The 21,737-nt window shown below is 39.8% G+C and overlaps 3 protein-coding genes across 7 annotated transcripts; 2 read left to right on the forward strand and 1 right to left on the reverse strand.

Annotated features, from left to right (window-relative positions):
- Nucleotides 1-188: 188 nt before the first annotated feature.
- ushbp1 (Usher syndrome 1C binding protein 1) lies at nucleotides 189-7,571 on the reverse strand. Of its 4 annotated transcripts, XR_014597321.1 has the most exons (15): nucleotides 7,401-7,571; nucleotides 6,264-6,487; nucleotides 5,913-6,049; nucleotides 5,537-5,700; nucleotides 5,157-5,345; nucleotides 4,822-5,069; nucleotides 4,274-4,414; nucleotides 4,029-4,117; nucleotides 3,813-3,942; nucleotides 3,381-3,603; nucleotides 2,884-3,042; nucleotides 1,755-1,852; nucleotides 1,077-1,199; nucleotides 538-964; nucleotides 189-449 (listed from the first exon to the last, which is right to left on the reverse strand). XR_014597321.1 is itself a non-coding variant. In XM_084012107.1 (14 exons), the coding sequence occupies exons 1-14, from the start codon at nucleotides 7,404-7,406 to the stop codon at nucleotides 799-801; spliced, it is 2,085 nt and encodes a 694-aa protein (XP_083868233.1). In that variant the 5' UTR covers nucleotides 7,407-7,571; the 3' UTR covers nucleotides 189-798. The 4 variants fall into 4 exon arrangements, 3 of the variants coding, with proteins under 3 accessions (XP_083868233.1, XP_083868232.1, XP_083868231.1); XM_084012107.1 differs by having other exon boundaries at nucleotides 189-964; nucleotides 5,169-5,345; XM_084012106.1 differs by having other exon boundaries at nucleotides 189-964; nucleotides 3,813-3,936.
- A 706-nt stretch (nucleotides 7,572-8,277) lies between these two features.
- Nucleotides 8,278-12,230, forward strand: babam1 (BRISC and BRCA1 A complex member 1). Of its 2 annotated transcripts, none has more exons than XM_084011371.1 (9): nucleotides 8,278-8,398; nucleotides 8,994-9,448; nucleotides 9,542-9,600; nucleotides 9,687-9,807; nucleotides 9,914-9,992; nucleotides 10,095-10,119; nucleotides 10,220-10,349; nucleotides 10,455-10,541; nucleotides 11,185-12,230. In XM_084011371.1, exons 2-9 carry the CDS (start codon nucleotides 9,008-9,010, stop codon nucleotides 11,383-11,385), a joined length of 1,143 nt encoding a protein of 380 aa, XP_083867497.1. In that variant the 5' UTR covers nucleotides 8,278-8,398; nucleotides 8,994-9,007; the 3' UTR covers nucleotides 11,386-12,230. The 2 variants fall into 2 exon arrangements, with proteins under 2 accessions (XP_083867497.1, XP_083867498.1); XM_084011372.1 differs by having other exon boundaries at nucleotides 8,284-8,315.
- Nucleotides 12,231-13,794: 1,564 nt separating this feature from the next.
- plvapb (plasmalemma vesicle associated protein b) lies at nucleotides 13,795-20,635 on the forward strand. Its single transcript, XM_084011356.1, has 9 exons — nucleotides 13,795-14,316; nucleotides 14,555-14,731; nucleotides 15,394-15,487; nucleotides 15,721-15,922; nucleotides 16,012-16,231; nucleotides 18,771-18,920; nucleotides 19,089-19,217; nucleotides 19,633-19,701; nucleotides 19,947-20,635. Exons 1-9 carry the CDS (start codon nucleotides 14,113-14,115, stop codon nucleotides 19,953-19,955), a joined length of 1,254 nt encoding a protein of 417 aa, XP_083867482.1. The 5' UTR covers nucleotides 13,795-14,112; the 3' UTR covers nucleotides 19,956-20,635.
- The last annotated feature ends 1,102 nt before the right edge of the window (nucleotides 20,636-21,737 follow it).

Consider the following 21,737-nt stretch of genomic DNA (forward strand, 5'->3'; position numbering starts at 1 on the left):
TTAATGTAGGCGCCGGGTTCTGACAAGCAAGAAGAATGCATGGAAAGAAAAAAGTCATATAACTTTTGAAACTGATGAAACTATCCACCGGAAATGTTATCAGGATTAAATGAGCGATCAGCGGAGTACTCCATAAAAAATCCAATAACTTTTCCAAGGGGAGCAACTTCAAAACAAGAAACAAACCACTGAAGAGAAGTGGAAATAGTGAAAGGCAGGGAGAGCTATGAAATGCTAAGAAGACAAATGGGCTGGCCACACGTTTTGTGTGCACATCAGCCATTGTCCCGGCCCCCATCCCCCCTCCTCTGTGACGACAGCACGGCTTTATACAGTCGGCATGTATGGGAAAAAGGACATGTGCACTCCCGAGGTCAGTCCAGAGGTCCTTAGAGGGTTCAGTCCTTGAATCGGCCTCACACATTTGTGACTGCATGACAGCTGTTTCTCTGAAATAAGGAATGCGTCTCGTGATGTGGAAGTACTGCAAGACAAGTTAAGCTTTGGATTCCTTTTCGGTTTACTGTTGACGCTCACGAGGGTGGAAGAGGCAGAACCGACGGTGTTTTCCATGTTCTATATACTTGTTTCCTCCCAAGAGCCCATGCATATCAGATGGTTTGACAGATAAGAAAAGGTTAATATACATATAAGTAACAATATAACAGCATCACAATGACTAAGAGTCTACAGTCATGCTAGCAGCTCAGTGAGGCTGTGTGTAGACACCACTTTGAGCTAAATGCTAACACGCTAACAGCAAGAACTCCACTCCCAATGGTAAAAAGTACAGCGGGATCACAGAACCGTCTCCTCCCTCCTCCACTCCGAGGCCTCCCCTGCGGCTTTGGTAGCTCCACTCTGGAGATGGTGACCCTCTGTCATGGCCACCACTTTCTGCTCCAGCCTCCACACCTGCTCCCGGTACTTCCTGCGAATCTGCCGGTACGAGCTCAAGGCTTTACTGGGAATGGAAGAAACCCACAAAGCAAGACATGATTTAACGCACTCAAATCAACAGCGACAGTACAAAATGACTTTGGCTTTAAACGTACAAAGCAAGTCGGGATGCTCACCTATGAGCTTGTGTGAGCAGAGCGATCTGCTCGCCATTGTCCCTCCGGTGGGAGGTGCTCTCTGACAGAGCTGTGTTCAGTGAGTCTTGGACTAAAGCCAGTCTCTTCTTTAAAGCCTGCTCCCTGAAAACAACAGTCAGATCAGATGAAATAAGAGGATGAACATCATGTATGTTTTTTCATTTGACTTAAGTCCCCACAGATCCTCACATAAACCATTTATAAGCTCTACGTAAGGAATCATAAATGTCTTTATGATGAGCCTTGGAGTGAATGTGATGTAGAGCGCTAACAGCAGAGCTTCGTGGAGAAGTATTCACTACTCGAGGTCAGACGAAGAAAAGGATGCTCCCTGAAGCACCTGATGGAGGGAGCAAGAAGCCCTTTATGTACAAAGTCTGCATTCTTGCTGATAGTGTTCCTAAGCAACGGATAAAACCAGGCAACAGATGTCTGAGCGATTCATTTTCTACACAACATTCATCGGCTAGATTTTATAATCTCTCTGTGAATACCCAGGTTTCTCCAGGTGACATTACATTCAATAATTTACTAGTTTTCCTTGTTGAATATTTAAATATACCATAAAATCTGCTTTTACCAATATTATTTTCTTTTTTATTTGCAGTTTGCTTCAAATATTTGCCAAAGGCGCGAAGAGAAATAACAATGGCTCACCTTTGCAGGACAGATTGCAGTTCTTTCAGAATGGGTCTGGTTCGAGGATCGGCAATGTTGCCATCACTGCTCAGTTTAGCTGCATTTTCACAGAGCCTCTGAAACATAACGTTTTCATTTCTTTAAAGCCCAAAAGCCAAAAAAACCTCAAGCCCATTCAACTCTGTATGAACAAACATGGCACACACATAATCTAAAGCAAGGCAGTGTCGTGAGGATTTCAACCTGAAGGGGTTGGGTGGTGGGACAATATATCGAAAAATAGATATTTAAGAAATACGTTTTTTATTATTATTTTTTTTATTAAAATATGCAGGCGCTTACTGAATCCGTGCATTAATTAACTTCAAGATTCCTCTTGGCCTTTTGCCAGTTAATGGATATATTGGAATGATGGCCCACGTAGACATGTTCAGTCAGTGTGTGTTAAATTTCACAAATTCTGTGAAACTGACACCACATTGCAGTGAATAAACAGTATATGATTCATTTCTACGTTTGCCTTTTCACTGGTATTTTTCTCCTTCAAATACACAGATATCATGATCATTGATGATTTCTTGTAATATATTGTATATCGCAGTATCGTGATATCATCATTATCATGGGCAAAATATCATGATATTATCATGTATCGTGAGTTACTCTGAGATTCCCACCCCTCATATCCAATACGGTTTATAAAAAAATGTTTTTTTTCTCCTATTATTTCTTATCTTGTTAATCAGTTTCCAAACTCTCGGATTGGCAACCACTGTTGAGAAAGACCCGTGCTGATCAGAATAACAATCAGAAGCCATTGAGATTTTGATGTTTAATAGTTTAGTGGATGAAGTCTTTAAGATCGGTTATGGAGTCTAGTAGCGGTTCAGTGACAGAGGTGTGTGATGAATCTGTGCTGCGGCGACAGGACAGCCCAGCAGAAGACCTTGTGAAACCAAAATACCCCTCTTGGCCTGGAGGGATTCTGCTTTGGTAGATGTATGATTTCCCATGTGGGACACCCAGATCTGAATCGGGTCTGCCACAGTAGACCATCGTCCTGATCCCTCTTGCTCGTTTCACCTTGACTTTGAATTATTTGATAAATTAAAAAAAAAAAAAAGGTCTCTACTGTAGTCTGTCCTACCTGTCGTTCGGTCTTACAATCCTCCATCTCCTCTCTGAGGCTTTCTGGAACAAAAGCTCCAGCTGCCTCCTGGGCCTTCTGGGTCATCGAACCCCACTCCAGACTCCTCAGTTCTTTCTCCTTCAGGCGGATTAGAGCTCGCAAATCTGACATCTCCTCCTGAAAAAGTTCATCACAATATAGATATGTGAACGACGATAGGGCGTAAGAAATGCTGTGTGTGTAGTTCAGAAGAACAAGATGTTACAAATACTTTTTTTAAAGTGCTGCTAGGTGGATTTTGTTACCTTTAGCCGAAGCTGACAGTTATATATATGTATATAGTTATATATATTATCCCTGTTTCTAGTCTTCATCTTCAGAATATTTAACTTCATGTATGTATAGACAACACTTCATCCGAAACAACCATGACAGGAGATGATAGTATCTCACTGTCTCTTTGATTGTTTCTCTTTTGAAAGTTTTAACTGAAAATGAGGACACACAGCTCCTACCCGGACAGAGATGAGCTCACAGAAGAGGGAAGCCTTCTCTTTCTTGCTATCAGGAGGTTTGGTGTTATCTTTAGTCCCATGTCCCCCTCTTGGTCGAGTTATGGGGCACATCTTGCCCTGAACTCCTGGGCCCGGTTTAGGCAGACAAATGGCTGCCCGGTCCCTCTTCAGGCGCTCAATTCGCTGACGGAGAACAGCCTCTCGCTCCACCGGATCAGGTGTTCTGTGGAGTTATAAAGTGAGTGACCTGGCAAAAACATAGTCCAAGAAATGGCCATAATATGAAGATCTTTGGTGATGGGACAGAATGAGATGTGCCATATTTTTTTTAAAGTTATCCATTGTATTTTCAGATTCGAATATTGATATTGAGAGACATTTTCCTTTCCACACATTCCTAATACTTGAATGTGCAAAGCTTTAAAACATCACCTCTGCCCTTTGTCACTCTTCCTTCCCGTCTCCTCTGTGACTCCTGCTGTGGAGAAGGAGGTGGACAGCTCTTCGGTTCCCAGGAGCTGAGCTGACGGACTGTCGGGCTGCTGCCTGTCACCCGCTGCCTCTGACGAAAGGGAAAAACTGTGAGCCTGGCTGTGTGCGTCGCATGCACTGAATTGTAAGCAGTATTAAAACATGGCATTCAAACACCTGCTGAGTCTGTCTGCGGAGGAATGCTCTGCGGCTCCTTGGCGTCATGAAGTGACAGCAGCTCGCTGTAGGCCTCTTCACACTCCTCACTGTCAATCACAAGCATCAGAACAAAATATGACCTCGCCGCACGAGAAGAATCTAGATTAGGACTGTTGGATTGCTGAGCTGTGCACATTCATTATTTGGGGGGAATCCTTGGATGGCATTCGTACTTGTGTGTCTGCTGTGTTTCGTGTGTTTACCAGTATTGGAGAGCCATCTGCAGGGCAGAGCAGTTAGCCTCGAGCCTCTTTAGTGCAAGACCGTTCTGTTCCGACTCTCCCTTCCTTCGCTCCAGAGCTGCAGTCAGACGTTCATTTCTGGCCCTCAGCCTCTCAATGCACCTGGAATAACCAGGGAGGCAGTTTTAATTATACAAACGATAAAGCTTCTATGGAGGAAGAGTCATGCCTCAACCGAAATAATCACTGGCTTCTTAGCCGTAGCCATGGCAACTTACCTACATTATTTAGCTTGCCGACACGATCTTGAAAGGTCATTCAAATAACTTTCATTCAAAATGTAAACAACAAACGGTAAAGACGTGCTGGAGAGCCAGATAACTTAATGAGTCAGGACTTACATACAGTATGAGCAGCCATACATACTTTACACAGTATATATATATATATATATATATATATATATATATATCCATAAATATATATAAATTGACAGGTGTCGACCGTGTGCTGTAGCTGATTTTTGTGGCTTTGAGATCTCCTGAGCGCCCCCCCCCCCTCAGACACACCTGTTCAGTCGTTCTGTCTCCGACTCCAGGCTGATGGGGCTGGGACAAGGACTGCATGAGTTAGCGGAGCCCATCGGAGAACCATCCCCAACCACAGACAGAGGCGTTACAGCTCTGGCTGATCTTCTGTGGAGTAACGGTGAACCAGGGAAGGGAGGAGAGGCCCAGTCTGGACTGAGAGCCCCCGTAGTGGGCCAGTAGGGAGGAGAGCGGCTGCCTGGCCTCCAGGACTTATGGAGACCAACCAGCTGAAATACAAGATGTACTAAATTAAGTTTTTTAACTCATGAATTTGAAATTAAATGGTGTCATTTTTAACCTTAACCCTAACGTACCCTCTCTTCTACCTTGTTCTTCTCCTCTTCCATCTGACTAAAGGTGCTCTGTGTTCTCTCCAGCTCCTCCTGAGAGCTTCTGAGAGCAGAGTCTTGCATCTCCACATCCAGGACGTCCTCCTGATACTGGTCCTTTGGCAGACCTGATGGGCTTGAAATGCCAAACTCTATTTCCATCTCCTTCAATATCTGCAACCAGTGAGCCAACATTACGAAAGGCACAATTAAATATGTTTCTCCTAAACTCATCCATTAGACAGAATTTTTTGATCAAGTTGGTTTTACGAAATCTTTCAACCAACGTGATCTAACATTCGTTTGTGGTCAAATCTGCAGCTTTAGTATCAAAAATTCCAATCCATCATGAGAGCTTTTTATACCTGAGTGGCCTTAACCCGGCTCTCCTGGGCTGCTCTCAGATGCTCTCTGTGCTTATCTTGGTCAGAAGCTGTGATGGGGGCCGCCCAGGACCTCTTACAGCTAATGGAGTCCTCCACTGAAGATAAAACCTCCTGGAGTTTAGTCCACACTCCAACGCTGCCTCCTAGTAGATGAAAAGTAGAGGTGCAGTGAATCATGTTAGGAAATGCGAGGGGCAGTTTCAGGCCTACTGGACTGGAAATAACATAGTTTATTTGAACCTTTATGACGTAATGTGTGTTTTGTTGTTGTTTGCTTTCCCCCCAAAGTAAGTAAAATCAGTTGTTCTTTTCTGCTCTTTCACAAATCCATGTTAGCTGCTGTGTCTGCTCTCACCTCGGTCACTCCGTGGAGGTGTAGATGTGTAAGCAGAGGCAGGGTTCCTCTCTGGGCTGCTTCTGGCCAGCCTGTGGGACAGGAGGTCTGGAACCAGAGGCCTGGATAGTCCTGGTGGTCTCAGGTCCCGAGGTTCACTGCAGGATTATCAGCAGCAACAGCATTTTGAATGTAAAGACCACTGTGTTTATTTTGACACAAGCAGACCGGTGTATCATTTATTGATGCAAACTATTTAAACAAACAACAAACACAGTTCCATCTAACTATTTATTTGGAGTGAATCCAAATCCATTAATTCAGCCTAATTGTGTGGCTTGCATCATTATGATAATCCACATCTAATGTTACCTTGGTGCCTGTAATGAACCCATCTTCTTGTTCAGTTCAGCGATGATGCTGAGCAGCGTGCCCACTTCAGCCTCACACTGAGCCAGTTCTGCTGGCGAAGGCTCCAGGTTTGCTGTGGGGTCAGAGCCCTCGAGGTCGAGGGTTATGTGGTCGATCGGGGTCATCACCTCCCTGTCATATAGCGACCCAGCATCTAGGCTGTCACATCGGACCAGGCAGAAATCCTGCAGACACAAGAAGTTATTTGAACTTTTTACTGTATATTAAAGCAAATGTCTTTGTTTTTACCCTTCAGTTCTACTCACATATTTGTACCATTATTTATTTATGTTTTATTATTTAAGTGTGATCTTGCTGCAACGTAATAATTATCCTCCATTAGAGAGCACTTCATTACAGAAATGAGCAAAATACTGTGTTATGCTCTGTGTTAACCAGACATTGTTGCTGCACAATTTGGCGACTATTGTTTTGAGCAGCGGAAAAGGAGGAAACTAAAACATCCTGAGATCCAGCTTCCTGCCAAGCCTCTATTTGTGGAACAAGCCATCTTTTTCTCTGCAAAATTGAACACATTTTTTCTCTTTTATTATGCTAGTATATATATATATATATATATATATATATATATATATATATATATATATATATATATATATATATATATTGTACAGGCGAGAGTTGACAACATACTTTAAATTCCTTATCCACTATACCCACCTCTTGCAAGAGTCACAGGAAGGCTTTCTAAGCATGCACTGGGCATTAGTTCACCAGCCAATTTAGAGTCTCAAATTCACCCCCAGTATTTGAATATGGGAAGGATATCAGTCCTATGATGTATAATGCCACACAGTCAGCAATATTATTTATATTTGCTAAACATTCTGCTCCCGCCTCACACGTCCAAATCAGGTTTCACAACAACGCAGACTGTAATTCTGTAGATTCATTCAGTTTGTAGATCTGGTTTCAGGACAATATGCATCATCTTTGCAAGCCATTTCACAGAGGACATGTTTGATGTACTCAATGGTGTTATGTCAAATTTACCAGGTAAATCAGGTCATGCAACATCCAGCATGAAATAAATGATGTATTTTTGAATACAAACACTGAAATGTTATCATAACTTACCTCCATGTTTCTTGATCCAGTCTACAGCAGTGATTTCCTTCCTGTTGTGCCTGCCTACAATTAAACATAAACTTAAAAAATTAAGAAAGTATTCTTCAGTCCAACAGATGTTTTGTGTAATGATATTTTCCAATAGTTAGTCAATCAGCGCTGCAGTCTGCCTCCTGCATGTCGACCCCACAGTATTTAGTGTGATGAGTGAAGGAGGTGGAAAAGTCATCCCCACCCATTCCCCGTGACTTTGTGTCCTTTCCTGTTTTGTCCACATTTAGCTTACATGCCTGTTTTATAGTCAACTACGAGTAGCCTATAAACTCTGGATATATATCGTAGCTGCTCTGCAAGAAGTTTGAAGAAGAATCTACCATGGGTAAATTGGAAAATGCATGAAGTTACAATCAATTTGGACCATGACACGGACTGAAGAGACATGTTCAGTGGTGTGAGTTTTAGATCTCTGTTTACAGCAAAGACACTTTCTGATGTTTTAAAATATTTACACTAAAGGTATTAATCCAGATTCAGCAGAAACAGGTGATCAATTCCCAAAGATGAATGATACAAAATCATATATTAAATATTAGTTTCCTTTTAATGTAGTGATGTGTTCTGATCATTATTTATATAATGTGTTTTCAGCTTTGTGCATCAGGTCATTCAGACTGCATAATGCAGAAATAAATACATATTTACAGCATAAGAAAATGTAAATCATATGCTTAATGGACTTATTCACACACTAGATTAGTATTCATGGAGGAATTTGTCTTTTTTATATATTTAATTCCATTGTTACTACTATAATTACCACCAACACGTAACTTCTCACGAAACTCCATTACCCATAATGCTACGATGGTTCGCACTTCCGGCTTTGATCATTTCCTGTCAGGAAGTCCTCCGATCAAAACAAATGTAAGCTCGTCGTTGAAACATTGTGCAACTTTCAATGAGTTTGACTTCATTTGAACGCTAGAAGTTCGGCAGTTTCTTATAATGTGAGTCTAACGTTTCAACATTTTAAAAATAAAACATTTCATGCGTGTTCGCTCGTCTGCTTCGCTCTAATGTCTCCTGAAGCTAATGCTAACAGTTAGCGTTGCTACTGCGCTGTCATCAAACATCGGCTATGCGTGGACTCGCCTTCTGGATGCGTAATGATCTAAACTATCCGTTGTGTAAAGCTAAAACAGCCCAGTGTTGTTAGTTACTCGCTGCACTTGTCGTTCATTCGGACAGAATCGCAGCTTTATTGTGTAACATCGTGTTAGTGGCATGATTTTAAAAGTAGAAATACGATTATAAAGTTAGTAGGGGGGGATCTGAGATTCATTCAACTTTCTTGTAGTCATTATACTATCTGTGTTGAACTTTTTAAGTGGCTCTTGTTTCATTCTTATATTTTCTAAGATTTATAGATAGTATTCTTGCAATTGCTGCTGATATTTTTTGAGTGTCTCAGTAAAATTAGTGAAAGTTATTTGTATTTAGCTTTTGGTCTCAGTGGATCCAAACCACAGGGGAAATAATAGTTTCTGTTCATGGCTGGACTAACTTATCACTGAGCCAATCTCATCATCTCTGCTTCCTTAGCAACCTGTGTATCCATGGAGACGCCAGAGCCGGGCCCAGCCGATGGAGAGGAGCATCTGGTGGAGCTGCGACCCCGGACACGCTCCAACCCTGAAGGTGCTGAGGACCGCCGCAGCAGCACGGGCAGCCTGGGCAGCCTGGGAGGAAACGGGAACTCCAACATACCTCAGCCCGCCGTGGGCAGTCGTGTTGAGGGCGAGGGCGAGGCTTCGACCAGCGACAGTCCTTCCACTTCCACAACAACAGCCGTCTCAGTAGCTGCAGCTCAGACTGCAGCCCCTGTTGCCGTAGCAGCAGCGGCTGCAGGCGGCGCCGCAGCACCACTGTCAACTGCTGCTGTCGCAGCCAAAGAGAGGCCGAAGCCCACACAGCAGCAGCCCGCATTGGCAACCCCCATCCCTCCACCAGCAGAGTACCAGCTCAGAGTTCCCCGTGTCAACTGTCCGGAGAAAGTGGTAGGCCCACATCGCAGTTCTTCATTTTTCACGTGAAAATCAAGCCTTATTTTCACCTTCAGGTTTAATTCATTCTGGTGTTCCTCATGGCAGATCATCTGCTTAGACCTTTCCGAAGAGATGTCTTTGCCAAAGTTGGAGTCTTTTAACGGGTAAGCTAGAGCAAAGTAAATCTCCATTCCCCTGTCCTAGTATTTCACTTGTCAACACGGCCTTGTTTGACTTTCTTTCCATTTAGGTCTAAAACGAATGCCCTGAACATATCCCAGAAGATGATCGAGATGTTTGTCAGAACTAAACACAAGATTGACAAACGCCATGAGTTTGCCCTGGTAGTAGTCAATGATGATGCTCTGTGGGTGAGTACCAACGTGTTTGAATCTGGATGTTTATGCAGTGTATCTGTGCAATTTGTTTCCTTTTTTTCTTGAATAATGTCTTCTTTTTCCTCCTCTTGTGCCTCAGTTGTCGGGTTTCACCTCCGACCCCAGGGAGCTGTGCAGCTGTCTGTATGACCTTGAGACCAATGTGTGCGAGTCCTTCAGTATCCTTTCTTTCAATGATAATACATGTCCAATTATGCAGCTAAACCTCACGCATATTCTCACAATTCTAGATGTTGAATGGCCTTAACTGTCCTCTGTAGACCTCGAAGATCTTCTTAATGTAATGTAAGTAATACTGTGCGACTATAAACGTTTTTGTATTTTAAAATGAAACATTACATAGAAATGATCACTGAAGATCATCTCTTTTTTGCTGTCCTTATAGTCGTCAGAAGGTCGAGCTGCCGTCGATGGACAATGTTCAGACCGTCCCTCCTCCTTATGTGGTGCGGACTGTGCTAATCTACAGCCGTCATGCAGGACAGCTTCAGTTCAACCCTTCAGAGGCTGTTAGTGTACGTATGACCACTGTTGAGATATCACTCATTCAGGCTGTATTCAAGCTTGTTACATTTGTTTTTTTATTTTGATTTGATTTGACTTCTTGTGTACCGCCACAGAAAATGCTCCAGTCTCCATATTTCTTCTTCGATGTGGTCTACCTACACAACGGGGTGGAGGAGCAGGGTGATGAGACCGGCTGGAGGGTGAGCGATTCAGCTGATGAAGACACAACCATCTGTTTTCATTGTGTACCAGGATGTTTGCTGCTGTTTATTTGGTGTGCTCATTTCATCAACAGTTGCACAACTGGAAATAGTAATATTTTTTGACTAGGCTAGATTTTCCTGCACAGCTCCTGAAAGGTCACACTGGGAAACTGGGAATTTCTGCTACCGTGGCGTCATAAATTCAACCATAAATACAGGTGTAATCCAAACGATAACCAGATTCTGAGCCACAGCTTCAGTAGTAACAAGCAAAAAACGCACAATATAATATATATAATGTAATCCTTTCTGTAGTAGCTTCAGAAATGTTCTCTATGCTGACAGTCTGCTATAACTGGACTGGACCAACACACTGACTTTTTATGGATCGTGGAGAACACAAAAGTCTTTGTGAAGGAAGTGAAAAGTAGTTCAGAAAGTTAAAAACAGTGTATCAGTTGGGGCTCCACACCTTTCCGTGTTTGCAGTGATTTCCTTTACTTCTGTCCATCTTACTAACTCAGTGGGGAGCACGGTTGTGAAATCCCACTTAAATGCTCCATCTTTTCCCACACTGAGATAATCTGGATTTGTCTGTGGTGCTGCATTTCAACCGTGTGCAATGTTTTTCTGTCTCCAGGACAACTACACCTCTTTCTGCAACCTGGACTCCAAGGGTATGTGTTATCGCTTCGAGGTTTCCCTGAGCGGAGCCGCCATTGAGCTGCACAACTGCATGGCCAAACTCCTGGCTCACCCTTTGCAAAGACCTTTCCAGAGCCACGCGTCTTACAGCCTGCTGGAGGGGGACGACCCCCAGGACATTGAGGCAACGGTGTAAAACGGCTGACACTCATCAAGCGCCGTTGGCCTGGGAAATTCACACACACTGTAGTTTTATAGATGGGGGCGGGGGGTTTTCCAATTACACCTTATTACTGTAGGTTTTTTTCCATGGAATGCTGTTGAGCAAGAATTTGTAAGAATATTTATGAAAACCAGGCGTACTTCTAAAGAAATTAGAGAATGTCAGCAGGTTAACTCAGTCATCGTGTTTCCATAAAAGAATGAATGAGTCGTTGATTGTTATTATTCGCAGAAGTAATATGATGGTGATGATGATGATGATGGTGATGAAGTGGATGTCAGGACACGAATAGAAGGAGAAGATGAAGAATAAAAAGAAAGATGGTTAAAGCAACACGCTTTTTTAAATGCATTCCTTTACCATTTGATTTTTCTTTCAAATCTTAGACCCCACCGATCTGTATGGAAATCTTTTAGGGTGTAATCAGTGGAAGCCTGACAGTTTTTGATAGCTGGCCTTTTGAGACAAAGTGAAATACAATGTTCTGTATCACAGATGTCACGACTTCTGTAATATCGCCTCCCCTTTTAGTTCATACTTTCCACCTTTTGTTGCCTGTTTTAATGTATTTTCTATTTTATTCTGGGTTGTTTTTATTCTTTAGTCCATTGATCAGTCTTATGTTACACAGACAATGAAAGAATGTACAGTAATGTCGAAGCAGCGCCTCTTTTAACAATGATTTCTGTGGCATTGATAGGTTGATTGTGAAAAAAAGGCAGCTCATGCTGCCAATGTAGCTGCACTTCAAACACGTTGTACAGATGAGCTTTTCGAAGCCGTGATTCGGATATTAAAAAAAGGCATGTTGACTCACATTTTTCATTTTTATATGTGCATTCTACATGTATGTCAGGAGGTGGCAGCAAAGTTCCTCTAGAGACCTGAAGTGAATTCGGAGGCCTTGATAAAAAGCTGCTGTGGTCCATGAGGGTAGAGAGTAGTCTAATATTATATATATAGGTATTACACCCATGTGTTATTTTTTATACATTTTTTCTGCTTTGATCAGTGTTAAGCTGTCTGTTTTTCTCCAAACTGTCCTGCCTAAAATCCCCTTCATCGTCAGTGTCTCTATGTGACAGCATGATTAAGCAGCTTGTGTTGAAAACCTTATCTGTTATCCATTCATGGCATGGATATGACTTTCATGGTAAAGATAAGTTTCCCCCTCAGCCTAAATGTGTCTGGTCAGTTATCTTAAGAGGTGTTTTTATCTCGGTCTTCTACCGTTTGCTTTCCTGTTTTTGTTCAGAAGTTGATCCCGATGCCTGTCCTCACTCCTCATAGTCACTTATTTTCTGTCACTCTAACATACCGTCATAAATTAGGTTTTTTTCCGGTGAGACGGGTTCTCAGGAAGACAATGGGGAGCAGGAAAACCCCGGGCTCGGAGGACCTTTCCCCTTTCACACACTTCCCCCAGAAGAGACGGCTCTTCCTCACGTCATCGCTGCAGATAACAGCGTGGGGGTGATCCAGTGTTTCTGTACTGAAGAGAGGATTTGTTATTCCCTCATCCCTGAAGAATGACAGGTCCCTATTGTTTTCATTCTTTCACTCCTCCACTGCCATGACTCCTTTCCGTGCTCACTTGGAACAGGATATGGTGGAATTTTTTTTTTTTTGTTTGTTTGGTATTTTCTGCTCTTACTCCTCACATGGCTCACGTTGTTAATCCACTACCAGGGGAATATGATTACCAATTGTGTAGCTGCTATATTTAATGGCACTGATGGGTGATCTTTCCTGGTTTCTGGTTTATATCACGTGCAGCAGAGGTGGAAAATAACTGCACATTGACTCAAAATACTTGTACTTGAGTATTTACATTTGATACTTCCTTTATACTTCAACTCCACTACATTTCAGAGGTCAATATTGTACATTTTATTCCACTACAACTATCCTAATCCAGCATTGCCTCCCTGTATGTAAGTATAAAGTAGTAAAACTTCAACATTTCCAATCCTAACTAATAATAATTCAACATGCTTAGGTACTTTTGATACTTAAGTTTGAGTCTGTTGATCTCTAACTATGTTTGTAAGATATAGGCACCTGAGTTTTAAGTAATGTAGAAGATATATTTTACGCATAGTTAAACTTTTAAAATAAAATAGAAAATGACATAATCAAATAATCTGTATTTCTAAATGAAGGAAAAGGTAATGTAATCAAGAAGACCGTTTTTAAATGTCTTGAAACACGTCTGGAGGATCTCTGTATAATCCTCCTGCCACAACAATCTCCTTTTGTCCCAACCACCAGGAAAATTTGTGATCATTTGGGCAGTGGTGCAGCTGGGGGCAGTAACTGTGACAGAGGTCGATGAGGGAGGAGAGGAGAGGAGGGAGGGGAGGGATGGAGGGGAGGTGAGGGCCGGGCCAGGATGGACTGGAAGTGTGCCTCCAGCACCATTTATAAACATGGCCCCTTTACACACCTAAGGGTCATTGTTTACATCCATCCATACGTGCCATCGCTGTGTTTCTGCAACCTGACAGTGTGGCAGAGCTGCACAAACGTCTCACCACTGGATTTTCTTCCATTTCTGCTCGACAGTGTTTGCCTTGAAGCCTCAGCACCTGCTCTTCAGAGGAGACCACATCACGACCGGAAACCTCGTGGATTTTAGCTAAAATATTTCCCTTTCAGGTCTTCCGAAACCCAGTTGCCACCATTTCACCTCCAACAGCCATGTACAGCTCCAGCTACTCCCGGACCAAGTTTGGCCTGGAGGCAAGGGAGCCGCTGCACAAGCCCAAAGGGAAGAGCTGTGGCTACTACATGAGGATCGTCTTCTTTTTTTCCTCTCTGATCCAGTCTCTCATCATCGTCAGCCTGGTGCTCTTCCTCATCTATGGACAGCCAGAGAAGAATGCAGAGCAGAAGAGGGTCCAAGTCAGTAATTCCTTCTCGTATAAATTACCTTAGTGTGATAGTTTGTTTTGTCGGATATTAAAAGTCATATAAAGTAATCAAATCATGGTTTTGAGTAATAAATTGTGTCTGATATTGCCCCCCTCCCTTCCAAGTGAAGATGTCTGACACACATTATAATATGTAAAAATAACTCCAGTGCTGTAAAATAGAAAGATGATGATGCTGAGGGATCTTGTTATCTGGTGGTTTTCTGCAGGAACTGGAGCTGAACTTCAACAGGCTGAGTGAGAACAACGTCCAGCTGAGGAAGGAGAAAGGCGAGCTGGGTGCTCAGCTGGCAGCTCGCACAGCTGAGAAAGCTGCTCTGGAGACAGAGCTGGCGAAGCTGAAGACCGATGCCAACAACACGGAGCATACGCTGAAAGCTAAATTAGTAAGTGGATGACTCGATTAATATTATGGTAGTTTTGTTTTAGCATTCTTAATCATCTTTGAAAAAATGTCTTTACAACGAGATCAAATGAAGGTTACTGTTAGTTACAATGTCCAAATCATACAACATGATTATTTCATGGTGGAGATCCTTTGCTTTAGAAAAAATACTAATACCATTCTTTAAAAATACTTTATCATAAATGTATTATAACTCATGCATTAATGTAAAAGCAGGATTGAACTGTTGTATTTGGGTGAAGTCCAACTAATGATTGTTTATATTATTGATTCATCTTCAGATTGTTTTCTCAATAAATCTAATGATTGTTTGGTTTTTTTTATCTTGAAATGGAAATCAGAATAAACCACAGCGACACCTTCATGCTGTTTGTTTTGTTCAACTATTGGACAACCAAAAACTTTAAAAAACCATTCAAAATAGTGTATTAAAATAAATACAAGGAAAAGGCAGCAAACCTATTTGAGACAATGGAACATGACAGTTTTCATTTTTACATGAAAATGACTTAAACAAATCAAATAAATAATAAATAAAATAATCAACATGGTTTCTCAATAATTGATTTTCTATAAATCAGCTAATACATATATGTATTTTTTATATATATTTATGTGTATTTTTGTTTTTTCCATTTCTAGGCTAACTGTGAGAGAATGAGTGCGGTAACAATGAGCATGATGTCGCGTCGCCCCACCCCTCCCATCCAGCCCCCTCCTTTGGTCACTACTAGCGGTATGCACTCCAACACTGTCTTATGATCTAATCATGTTTAAATATCATACAGTAAACTCTGTTGATGAACATCATCATCATAAGATAAGACAAGGTTGCAAGTAAAGCAGATTTACAAAAAATGATGAGACGGGTTCAATTAGTTAAACTTTTTCAAGATTGACTTGGAAAACGATACCAGAATATGAATAAAGACAGAAAATGTAAACATCGTTTTCCACTGAACTCTGCAGGTGAAATGAGAACTTTGCAGACCCTCAACGCTCAGCACAAGGCCATGATAAACCTCCTTCAGGCAAACTTCACTCAGACAGTTCAGTATCTGGGCCAGGACAGAGACAACGCCCTCAAAGACCGAGACATGCACCACCAGGATGCCATCGCTCTCCGCAGGGAGAACGCCATGCTGAAGGAGCAGCTCACCACATACACCAGGTACTGTTCCTCTAGCCGCAGTATGTGTGGATCTGAACAGATCAAACTCATTGAAGTTTTTCATTAATTCCTTTTTTTTTTATAACCAGGAAGTGCAAAGAGGACTTTGCCAACTCTTTGGATGGGATCAAAATAGTGACCAGCGATTTCCTGAACAAGATCAACAACCTGTTTCCCCACCAGCAGACCTTTCACCTCACCTGTGACAGCCAGCGGGAGCAGATGGAGAAGATCAGGAACAGCTGCACCAACCTGTCCAGAGACGTGGAGAATAAGTTCCAGCTGTATTTAGACAATGTGGGAAACAAGGTGCGTGCAACATGCTCTGTGATTCTAGGTGTGTGTTGATTTGTTATTGTATTTTAAATGACAGGTGTATGCTAAATTACACAACCCTAGGAATACACCTGACTTGTATTTGTAGAGGGACATACTTAGATCCTCTACAAGGACAATTCCTGCATTCAAAATCCTACTTGTGTAAAAGCACCGAATTATTAGAGAGAGAGATTTAGGTTTGTTTAAGTACCAAGGGATTTGTTTTCACAGCCAAGTTAATTCAATTATATCAGTTTAGAGGTACAATCTTTCAAAAAGTGGGATTGGTTTAATCTTCAACAATACATTGTATTTTATAAGCTCATCCTCTTCTATGCAAGGTCAGTAAAACATACAACCATCCCCTCTCAAATGTAGAAGAACAGAAGTATAAAATACTTCTCAAATAAGGCATCTAAAAATGTAAGTAATTTAAAAGAATTGATAAGAATTGAAACTTTCCTTTCAACTCCTCAAACTGATGGAATATTCCAAAGCACAAACTGAATGGGAAACCAGGTTCTCAAGGGAGGAAGTGCGTGATTCATAATACAACTACAGCTAAACAGACAGACATTGTCTGAGTCAAAGGAGAGGTGAAGTGTTTGTCTCTGCTGATACAGCGGCAAAGTACAGCACAAGAATATAGGAATAATTATATAACATAGACCAAATAAACAAAATATTATATAATATTATTATAATAAATCATTGTAAAATTAATTGTATTGGATTGTATTCAATTTTGCAGATGTAAAACTAAGATGTAAAACTGATCTAAAGAAGCTGCTACCTGCAATTTCATGCACAAAAAGTCATACTATGTAATAAAAAATGCAATACTATAGTGTGTAATAAAAAAGTCATACCATAGTATGTCATAAAAGAAATAAGGTATATTATTTGAAAAAGTCATATGATAGTTTGTCACAAAAACGTCAATGTATGTATTTAAAGACCTTAATTATAAAAAATATCGTAAATAAAAAAGTCATATTATAGGATGTAGTGAAAGTCATATTATGTAATAAAAAAGGCAAAGCTCATTGTCTAATATGTCATAAAAAGAGTCATAACAAACATAGTATAATATGCTATAAAAAGTCAATATAGTATGCAATAAAAACTCATAAAATAGTATATAGTTTGTCAAAAAAGTGATAAAATAGTCATAGTATACTACATAGTAAAAGTCATAGCATAGTATGTTATGAAAAAAGTCATAGTAGAATATTTCATAAAAAAACATCAGTATATCAAAAACAGTCATAAAAAGTAATTGCACGTCATTAAAAAGTCATAAACAGGTCGTTGTACTGAAGTATTAAAAGAGACAATTTACTATGAAAAATGACTTAAATTAAATGAAAAAAATCATAGAACAGTCAGTGTTGTGTGCAATAAAATTATTAGTACAGTATGTGATAACAAAGTTATAACAAGAGTATAGCATGTCAAAAAGTATTACAAAGCTATAGTATAATACCGGAAAGCCATAAAAAGTAATTGTGAAGTATGCAATAAAAAGTAATAAAACACCAAAGTACAATATGTCATAAAAAGTAATTGTGAAGTATGCAATAAAAAGTAATAAAACGCCATAGTACAATATGTCATAAAAAGTAATTGTGAAGTATGCAATAAAAAGTAATAAAACGCCATAGTACAATGTGTCATAAAAAGTAATCGTAAAATATGCAATAAAAAAGTCATGAAAGCCATAGGACAATATGTCATAAAAAAAAAGTCATTGTGAAGTATGCAATACAAAATGCATGGTATTGTTTGCAATAAAAAAGTCACAGTATAGCATACCGTAAAAAGTAATAGTATAGTGTGTCATAAAATGTCATATAGCATGTCACAAAACAAAATTCATTAAATGGTGATTGAGTTGTATGTAATAAAAAAAAGTCATAAAAGAGTTCTTAAAAAGTAATTAAAAAAATGAAAAGCATAAAAAAAGTAATTTTATAGGATGTCATAAAAGTTATATAGTATTCCCAGAGAAATAGAATGAGAGTAGGAGGGACATTCCCAATAAAAGAATCATAGAAGGATGGTAAGATCAGCGGCTATTTTTATGTGTCTGTTAAAGAACTGCCATTCTATGTCTATGGTTAGTGCCATTTTCTTATTAGGAAGTGAAACGACCACGGTAAACACTTCCATGTTCATTCTACTCTCATTCTGTTTTTGTCGCTGAAACACACTCAGCGTCCATCAGAGTCACAGGTGCTGAAATGGCTTCATGTGTTCCTCGGGGAGATATTCACTGTAGATTTCCCTATGACGTTGAGGAAATGTATATTAAGAACCACTCACACCGATAGAAATAGACACATGGTAAACAAAAACAGGTACATGTATGTAAAGGCACCATCTGGAAATACATTTGGTATAGCCCAGAATGGCACATTCTTCAACCACAGCCCATTATAAATAAGTGACACTTTCTGCTGCAGAACTGAAGAAAACACTTCAAAGTAAAAAACGCTGTGTATATCACATTTATGTGTTCTTCTTCCAGGTGGCTGAGATTCAAGTAATGTCGAGTCGTCTGGTGGTGCAAAACTCCCATTTGACGTCTGAACTGCAGCAGTGCGAACGCAAACGCAGTGAGACGGTGGCGGAGAACGCCAAGCAGCTGCAGCTCAAGCAGATAACTCATGACGACCAGGTAGATCATGTTTGAGCATCGCAGATGTGCATGTGTAGGTGGGAAACATAGACCACGGGAAATACCCATGGAGCAGGCTGATTTCCTCAGTATCTGATCTACAAAAGTGAAATCTACTGTTTTAACATGTTTTCATTTGTTAAAATATCACATGTTTATTTTATTCAGGTGGAGAAATTACTGCTTGAGCAGAACCGGCTGAGAGAGCAGAAGAAGCTGCAAGAAGATAGTTTAGCCCTAAGAGACAGAGAGCTTCAGAACCTCAAGCGGATGCTCCCTGCTCAGCCCAATTTCAAGGTAAATGACATGTACCTGTACCAGACGTTTGCTCTTCATTCACTCAGGACAGATGCTCATTTTGTGCAAGTAAAGCATTACTCGAAGCTGCTTTCAAAAGGCCATCTGGCTGGATGTCTTGTATTTGGGTTTCTGGGCGTTTGCACCGCCGAGATCAGATCACTCACTATATGGACAGCAGTGCAGAGGTAATGTGCTGAGTGTGGACTCAGCAGAAAAGAGGAATCTGAGGGCGGCAGCAGGAAGGATGGTCAGGCAAGATAACAAAGGGAAAACATTTTCAAGGAGTCATTAGTTCACCAAACGGCCCAGTAATAAGTGTGCTGGGTAGGGGTCCACGCACGCTAGAAAAAACTGCACAGATCTGGTATCAGTTATGTAAAATAATACTGAAATAATCTCATTTGTTTTCCAGTCTGGGGTTCCTAAACCTGCCGGCCTACAGGCCTCAATTGGAGCACCTGGCATCAGCAAAACTCCAACGGTAAACTTTATATTGGAATAAATCAGGTTACGAGATCATTATACTATTTACATGAAGTATAATTACTATACAGAATGTGTAATATCGTGTTTTTGTTGTTGTTGTAAAAGAGCATGTGAAAAATGTTGAATATTTAAGTCTGTAAACTGTTTTGAAATTAATTCTAGTATGTACATTTTTAGTGAATGATCTCCTCACTGCTGTCATTGATGTTTTTTTCTAATTGTCACTGTTTTGTCTTGCAGGTGAGATGAAATGAACCGACAGAGTAATAAGTGAAGGCATGAGTTGTGATAAACATTTTGCCTTTAAAGAATTTAAAAATGTACATATTCCAGATTGAACACAACCTGTAAATACCCCGAGTCCATGTTAATGACATATTTACTGCTGTTGGTGCGTGCATGCTTTGTTTATTTCTACATAGAATAGAAGATGAATTTGTGTTTGAGAGTCACATTTGCTGTGAAAAGCCTCGGTATCTTTCGAGGTATATGTAGAAATTTCTGTGACACTGGTGTAAATATTCTCTATTGTGTCACTTTTTGTGGTTTCCGTAGTTACAAAAACATTTTATTTTGAATTAAAATGAAATGAATCAAAAACTGACTCACTCCTGAATTGGAATGTCCACCATTGTCTTCTCAGTCAGAATGCCCCAAAGACTCAGACAGGACTTTGGCCAGCAGCTGCTCCTTGTCTGCTTTAAATAGACTCTTTAAATAGTGACTTTTGTTTCCTAGATGTTCCCAAATGTTTGAATTTCTACCAATGCCCGAAGGTCAAAACCTACATCAAAGTCATAAACCCATCATCACCTTTCCAGTTAGCAGTCTTAATAATGTCAGGAATAAGAAGGAAGACATTTGGCATGAATTAGACTGGAAGTTTTAGTTTCTATGACTAACCCAGTAAAGAAAACTGACTGTAATGATGCATAATGAGTTCAGTATGAAGCTGTTCTATGAACCGTCACTTCCTTTTCCTTTCAGAAGCTATAAGATAATGAGCACATGTAGTAATATAGTTGGAAAGACGTACATATATAGACACACACATATTCATCATGCGTCAAGTTATATCAGATCTAATGATATATTCAATATCATTTTACATATATATATTTTTTAATGTTTTTTTTAAGTTTTTCTAAATGAGTCCATTTTTCTTGAAGACTGTAGCAAATATTAAATTGCATGGGTTACATTTCAACAACATTATTGTATTTTATTACTTGTATTGAATCTTATGATTCCTGAAAGTTTGGTCTTTTTTGGCCAGCTTGCATCATACAAGTGACAACATTTTTACTCACTGGCATTTCAGTGAGTATGTCATAAAAATGTCATAGTATGTCATAGAAATGTCATATTACAGTAAAAATGTCATATTTACTGGACAATAACATTTTAAGACATTTCATGACCAACGTTACTATGGCATTTTATGACATTTTGTGACATACTATAGATACTACTATAACTTTTTCCAGAGACATTATACCATTACCTTTTTCTAATTACACTATTTTATGACATTTTTTACATACTATACTATTACTATTTAATGACCTACTGTACTTTGATGTATAATATTTTACAAACTATACTATGACATTTATGACATACTATAATAGGACACTTATATGACATATACCATGAATTTTTAGGAGATTTTATGATGTTCTTTATCATATTTTTATGACAAACTACACTAAAATTATATTTTTAGGAAATGCTATCCTATTACTTTTTCTATGATAATTCATGACATACTATTAATATAACTTTTCACTTTCTACTTTAAATTTCACATCAATATATAGAGATTGTTTTAAATACCTTGTTGAATCATAACAAAAAAAAACTATAACTGCTCAAAGTTTTTTAAACTAGTCTAAAAACTGTGTCAATTATTATATTGCATAAGTTATATTTCAATAAATGTACTGTATTTTATTGGCTCTATTGGATCTTATTATTCTTGAGTGTTTGGTATTTTTGGCAAGCTTGCATCATATGTGGAAATATTACAGC

This window comes from Eutrigla gurnardus (assembly GCF_963514095.1).
Source record: "Eutrigla gurnardus genome assembly, chromosome: 6".
Taxonomy (NCBI): domain Eukaryota; kingdom Metazoa; phylum Chordata; class Actinopteri; order Perciformes; family Triglidae; genus Eutrigla; species Eutrigla gurnardus.

Bases quoted from the DNA above. Each gene is read 5' to 3' on its own strand.
- ushbp1 (XM_084012105.1), bottom strand. The intron at 5,070-5,156 runs GTACGTTAGGGT...CTTGTATTTCAG, and splicing joins AGAACAAGGTAGAAGAGAGG to CTGGTTGGTCTCCATAAGTC. The intron at 4,415-4,821 runs GTGTGTCTGAGG...TGGTTATTCCAG, and splicing joins GAGACAGAACGACTGAACAG to GTGCATTGAGAGGCTGAGGG.
- babam1 (XM_084011371.1), top strand. From the start codon at position 9,008: ATGGAGACGCCAGAGCCGGGCCCAGCCGATGGAGAGGAGCATCTGGTG. The intron at 9,808-9,913 runs GTGAGTACCAAC...CTTGTGCCTCAG, and splicing joins TCAATGATGATGCTCTGTGG to TTGTCGGGTTTCACCTCCGA. The intron at 9,993-10,094 runs GTATCCTTTCTT...TGTCCTCTGTAG, and splicing joins CAATGTGTGCGAGTCCTTCA to ACCTCGAAGATCTTCTTAAT.
- plvapb (XM_084011356.1), top strand. From the start codon at position 14,113: ATGTACAGCTCCAGCTACTCCCGGACCAAGTTTGGCCTGGAGGCAAGG. The intron at 16,232-18,770 runs GTGCGTGCAACA...TTCTTCTTCCAG, and splicing joins TAGACAATGTGGGAAACAAG to GTGGCTGAGATTCAAGTAAT. The intron at 19,218-19,632 runs GTAAATGACATG...TTTGTTTTCCAG, and splicing joins CTGCTCAGCCCAATTTCAAG to TCTGGGGTTCCTAAACCTGC.